We start from the raw sequence: 6,424 nt of genomic DNA on the forward strand, positions 1-6,424 counted from the left end.
GTAGTTTAGGGGCTGTGTGTTTTCAGTTCTATTACGTTCCATTTCGTTTCCATTTCGTTCCATTCCGTTTCGTATCGTTGCGTTTCGGCTCGCTCTGCCTTTCCATTTCATTCGGCAACCCTTATAAGCGACGTTTCGTTCAGTTATATTCTCATAAGCATTCAAGAGTTGCTTACGTTCGGTTCGTTCGCATTTCTTCTCTATCTTATATAATATTATATTTTCTCCTAAATCAATTTTTTCACTACCAACAACAATAATTAAAACTCAACTTTTCAACAAAACTCGTGTCAACTAACCTAACTTTTACAACTCTAAAATCTATACTTTCTGTTTTTTAAAACAAAACAAAACAAAAACAAAAACAAAACCAAAAAACAAAAACAAAACCAAAAAACAAATATCAACAAATATAACAATATTTCATTTGAACTTGTTTACCAAAATCAAAATAATATTAAATCTACAACAACAACAATTATTACAACAACAACAAGCCAAAAGGATATATGGAGCAATACAATTACCAATTCTGATCCCCCTCGCAGTTGACCGAACCGCTATGTTTTAAGACCCCGCCCCCTCCGCCGCCCCCTCGCAATTGTGTAAAAACAAACGTAAACGTAAACGCAAATGTAAAAATCGATAAACCACACGCAGCCAACGCAAACGCAGCAAAACGTGTCCCTGTCCAAAAAGACCCAAAAAAAAAAAAACCAAAAAAACAAAAGGCGAAACTACGGACCAAAGTTGACCAAAAAGTTGCCCCCAAGTGAGACACGACGACAACAACAACAACAACTACGGCTCCTCAAACCCGGAGAGTACGGAAAAAGCGCAGAAATGTGTAAAGTGGCTGTGAAATTTGAAGTATCCTAACCCAAAACCGAAAACCAAAAACCGCAAACCAATTTATCAACGTATTATATACAAGAGAAAAAACGCAATAAAATGCAATTTACAATTGGAAATTGAATTATGATCAAATAAAATCGAGAAAGCGAGCGAAGAGAGAGAGAGAATGCCGAGCAATAAACTCAATATAAGTCAACTCTAAACTCTATTTAATTTCGGCGAGCCAATCTATTTTTCACATGCGTCAAATATTGCGAAATAACAAGTGCAACATTTCCTTTCCTTTCCACCAACAACAAATATTCCCTACGAAAATCTTTGCTCGTACGAAACAAACAACTCGCTTCAGCACTTAACACTCTCAACTTGCCTATATCGACAACTGTTAACAGCTCAATAGCTCAATCACTCAATCAATCAGTCACTCAATCTAAACACTGCTATCAAAATGCCGCGCTGCCTGATTGCCAAAAAATGGAAGGCATATCCCTGGCTGGATCGATCCGAGGATAATGCCACAACGACGACGACGACGACGACGAACACGAGCTCCCGGGAGGAGCAACTGTCGCCCAATCTCAAGTCGCGTCGCTCCACGCTCGACGATGACGAGGAGATCGATGTTGTTGGCGACAAGCTACTCACCAAGTCCGACAAGCAACGCACAATTATTGCCACAACAGCAACAGAAGCAACAGCAGAAGCAACAAACGACAGCACAACAACAACACCAACAGCAACAACAGCAACAACAACAACGGCAGCAGCAACAACAACAACAACGGCAAAGTGCTGGGGTCCCAGCTCACCAACGGCGGGCACCACGGCGCCAAGTCCGCCGCCGCATTCGCCGGAGGCAGCAACGCGAGGAGCCACCAATGTCTACAATGGTGAGTAGAAAGAATGGACTCCGAAAAAATTTAAAAAAAAAAAATAGCACTCCAATTTCTGTTTAAATATTCTCTAATAAACTGTAAAACACTCAACTTAAGTTTAAAAGTCTTATTTCAAGAAATTTCTAAACCAAAAGCAGCGTAAAACATTCTTCTGCGAAACTTCGTCTTGTTTTAGGAAACTTTTTCTTTTTTTTTAATTTTTTTATATTTTTTTTTAATAAATTTCTGTCTTGTTTTGAGAATAACGTCTACAATGGGGTGTAGAAAGAATGGACTAGAGACAGCAAATCCGCAGCAATTTCTGTTTAAATTAGCTCCAATACGCTTAACTTAAGTTTAAAATACTTATTTCAAAAAAAGTTCATAACCAAACGGAGCGTAAAACATACTTCTACGAAACTTGTTAGGTTTAGTACCAAATTTGAGTCTTATTCTATGCATTTTTAGTGTTATTTTAAGATTTTTCCCAATGTCGCTAAAATGAATGATTAATATTCAAGAGTTTTCTACACATTTTAAGAAATTTCATAACTTAAAGGAGCTTTAACATTCTTCTACGAAATACTTTAGATTTTGTACCAAATTTGAGTCATTTTCTATGCATTTTTGATCTCATTTTAAGATTTATCCCAAAGTCGTTAAAAAGAAGGTTTTATATTCAAGAGTCTTCGTCTCATTTTAAGCAATTTTTGTCTTGATTTGAGTGTGACGTTCTAAGTTTTTCCTCTAAGTGAGGTCTTAGCATAGCATATTTTACGGCGTCAAAGAAATATTTTCAATATCCCAATTGAATAACTTTCTTGCAGCCAGAGTTTTTCTACTCATTTTACGAAATTGCAAACTTAATTTGTGAACGAATTTCCTAGTTTCTTTATCGGAGCGAACGAGTTGTTAGCTTGAAGCTTTAGCCAAAAATTGTTGCATACTTTTCAGCATATAAATATTAATAAATTTAAAAATAATTGCAATATCCAAATTGAATAATGTTCTTGAAGCAAGAGTTTTATTCTTATTTTGAGAAATTGCAACCTTATTTTTGTGTACGAATTTCTTAGCTTAGATGTTAGCTTTAGCTTTACTGAAAACTTGTAGGCAAAAGTTGTTGCATACTTTTCAGCATATACATTTTAATAAATTTAAAAATAATTTCAATATCCAAATTGAATAATGTTCTTGAAGCAAGAGCATTTCTTCCCACTTTAAGAAATAGGAACCCTTAGCTTTTTTCTCTGAGTGTACGAGCTGTTAGCTTAAAGCTTTAGCTAAATTTTCTAGGCAAAAATTGTTGCATACTTTTCAGCATACAAATTTACTATAGCATATTTATCAAGCGTAAAGAAACAAGAATTGAATAGCTCTTTGTATAGATCTGAGATGGTTTAGGAGTTGTCTCAACAAATAATTGGCAGCTGCAACTTGCTTGGCCCGACTCTAATCCCGAATACCCTTTATTCTCTTCTGCTGACCTTTTGCAGGCTACACGCGTGAGCTGTCGCCGCTGCACTACACCGCGTACCTGCCCCGAATGGAGAGCGAAATAACGGTTATACGAGCGGCAGCCACAGCGCTGGTGGCAGCAGCCGCCACAAATGGAGCCGGGAGCGGGGAGCAGCAGCAGCAACAGCAGCAGCAGCAGCATTTGGCCGCCTATCAGACGCCGCCGTCGTCGACGACATCGTCGCCGTCGTGCTCGCCGAGCGGCGCCGGGCATGGCGATAGATACAGTCCCGGCATGGTGCACATTAAGACCGAGTCCGGCCAGACGTCCAGCGAGCGCAAATGCTTCAGCAGCACGGGCGCGACGCTGTCGCTGCCGCCCAAAAAGAAGGACATCTACAGGCCGTACTCGCTGGACGACAAGCCGGCGCACGGCTATCGGAGGCGTGTGCCCGCCGAGGAGGACCTGCATGCCGCGCACGCCATACTCGATCTGAGCGCCTCGACAGCCTTCCACCCGCCCACGCAGCCACACCAACTGCAGCAGCAACAGCAGCAGCAGCAGCAGCAGCAGCAGCAGCAGCTACAGCAGCAGCAGTTGGGCCACATTCACACAGCTGCCCACTCCGCGCCGCTGCTGGAAGCGCATGCGCATGTGCGGAGCACGTCATCGATTGCCGAACTGGCTGCTGCAGCCAGCGCGGTTAACGAACAACGCCCCTTGAGCAATGCCTCCAGCGCGAGCAGCAGCCATCTGCCGCCCAGCAGCCCAGCCAGCAGCAGCAGCAGCATAAACAGCATCAGCAGCAACCACAGCAACCACAGCAGCAACAGCAGCAACAGCAGCCACAGCAGCAATGTGCAGAACGAGAACAGCAACACGACCAACACGAATCAGCTGCGTCCTGGCCAGGGTCTGATTCTGGCTCAGGAATGCGATGCGGATGCCGATGGCGATTTGGATGGTGGGCAGGCGGCCAAAACCGTGGCGTACACCTACGAGGCCTTCTTTGTGAGCGATGGCCGCTCCAAGCGCAAGCATGTGGCCGATCCCGCCGCGGTTGTGGTCCAGGATCAGCAGAAAACCAAATACACGTGCTCCGAGTGCGGCAAGCAATATGCCACATCGAGCAATCTGTCGCGCCACAAGCAGACGCATCGCTCCCTCGACTCGCAGTCGGCCAAGAAGTGTCACACCTGCGGCAAGGCGTACGTCTCGATGCCCGCCCTGGCCATGCACGTGCTGACGCACAAGCTCTCGCACAGCTGCGGCGTTTGCGGCAAGCTATTCTCGCGCCCCTGGCTGCTGCAGGGCCACCTGCGCTCCCACACCGGCGAGAAGCCCTATGGCTGTGCGCATTGCGGCAAGGCATTTGCGGATCGCTCCAATCTGAGGGCGCACATGCAGACGCACTCGGTGGACAAGAATTTTGAGTGCAAGCGCTGCCACAAGACATTCGCGCTCAAGTCGTACCTAAATAAGCATCTGGAATCGGCCTGCCTCAAGGACGAGGAGGAGCTAATGATGGCCATGTCCCTGCATGGCCATACCGACAGCAACAGCGAAAGCGGCGCCAGCCTGGCATCGCCCCCACACGAGTTTCTCGAGCGTGTCAAGCTGGAGGCGCCAACCAATGGAGGAGGAGTTGGAGGAGTTGGAGGCATCGCCTATGCCATGTAAATGTTGAGTAAGTGTGCAAATGCAATGCAATGCTGGCTGGCCCTAGTTAATTTACCGTTAATGTTGAACACAAAACAAAAAGTTATCGTTATCGATTACCGATTACCGATCGATAGCCGTTATCGTTATCGATTACCGATCGATAGCTGTTATCGTTATCGAACCGCTAGCAGTTTTTATATAAAAAAAGAAAAAATACATACTTGACATCACAATACGTCCAAAAAGCAAGTGTAGTAGAGTAACACAGAGACTGTAGAAATTCGCATTAGACACGTTAGGCAGCAAATACCTTAAAAAGAAAAATACAAAAACAAAAAAAAAATAATTAAAATAAATACAAAGGAGAAAACAAACTAAAATACACTTAGCGAAACCTAATCTCGTTCTTCTTCTAGTCTTAAGCGAGTTGAACATTCCTAGCCCCAAAAGAACTCCATACCCTACATATACCTATACATATATATATATGTATATATATATATTTGACACACACACATGAAAGCCTTTTGCAGGAGGTGCGATCCGAATGCAATCCAAACCTGAACTTGAGCAATTCTCTCTAGCGCTATCTATATATCTATATCTAACGAAATACTTATACCTATATAATGATGTAGCTCTATCAAAACTCTTAGTCTTTAGCTCTCCCTCTCTCTAAACAATCTTTAATCCAAAAAAAAAAACAAAAAACTAAACAAATGAAGACGAAGTGATTAAAATTAATGCAACGAATACAAAAAAGCAAATGCAATGTTTCTCAAACAACGAATTAGGTCGTAAGGGCAGACTATCTATAAGCAGTTTATAGTAGCGCCGCGTTTTTCACAACAACATTTTCTAAACTAAGTCACAAAAAACAAAAACATTTAAGCACGAAATTAATCAAAAATTTGACAACGCAAAGCAATATCTACAATATACTATTATAGAAGAATCATCAGCATTATAATTGGCACATTTTTTGAATCGATTTCATTATTTGATTTGAAGGCTAGAATTACATTGGATGAGCAGAAAAGGAGGGCGGGGTGCAAACTGAAAACAGATTTGTATATATATTATTTGCATTCAGTTTCGTGTCCCATTATTATAAAAGTGAAGTCAATTAACATTCCCAGGCAATTACCAGAAAAAAGATACATAAATATATGCATAGGATGTATTTATGCAGAAGAAGGAAATCTAGTCGCTGTATAACAGCAGGTTTTTATTTAAATCGAAAAGGACCTCAGTTATATATACATATATGCCAGTAAATAGTTTTAGAGCATTGCATTCTGACCAAAAAAAAAATGATTTGAAGCCTTCTCAAGTCCGTATTCGAGCGCATTAAACGTGCCCCTCAAGCCGGAATAAAGATATATGTACGTATATCGAGTGTGATCTAGTCTCAAGCATTTAACAGTACACTTCGTCCATGCGTAAAAAAAACCAAAAACAAGTAAAAATACTTTTGCACTTTTCAAACTTACCTAGTACGACGATATTACTTACACTTACTTACACCTACTTGTATTATGTAGCTCATACGTTCATTTATTCTCAATTACAC

At 41.9% G+C, this 6,424-nt stretch overlaps 1 protein-coding gene across 1 annotated transcript; it reads left to right on the forward strand.

Annotated features, from left to right (window-relative positions):
• The first annotated feature begins 585 nt into the window (after nt 1-585).
• On the forward strand, nt 586-6,088 carry scrt (scratch). Its single transcript, XM_064683281.1, has 2 exons — nt 586-1,745; nt 3,227-6,088. The coding sequence occupies exons 1-2, from the start codon at nt 1,304-1,306 to the stop codon at nt 4,867-4,869; spliced, it is 2,085 nt and encodes a 694-aa protein (XP_064539351.1). The 5' UTR covers nt 586-1,303; the 3' UTR covers nt 4,870-6,088.
• Nucleotides 6,089-6,424: the final 336 nt, after the last annotated feature.

The sequence above is a fragment of the Drosophila montana genome, unplaced genomic scaffold, assembly GCF_035044405.1.
Source record: "Drosophila montana isolate Dmon_TW-CO22-7 unplaced genomic scaffold, ASM3504440v1 contig_2583_1, whole genome shotgun sequence".
Classification (NCBI taxonomy): Eukaryota; Metazoa; Arthropoda; class Insecta; order Diptera; family Drosophilidae; genus Drosophila; species Drosophila montana.

What these genes read in the sequence shown, in the direction of transcription:
- scrt (XM_064683281.1), top strand. Translation starts at nt 1,304, where the DNA reads ATGCCGCGCTGCCTGATTGCCAAAAAATGGAAGGCATATCCCTGGCTG. An exon ending in AGCCACCAATGTCTACAATG is followed by an intron (nt 1,746 to 3,226) that starts GTGAGTAGAAAG and finishes GACCTTTTGCAG; the next exon opens with GCTACACGCGTGAGCTGTCG.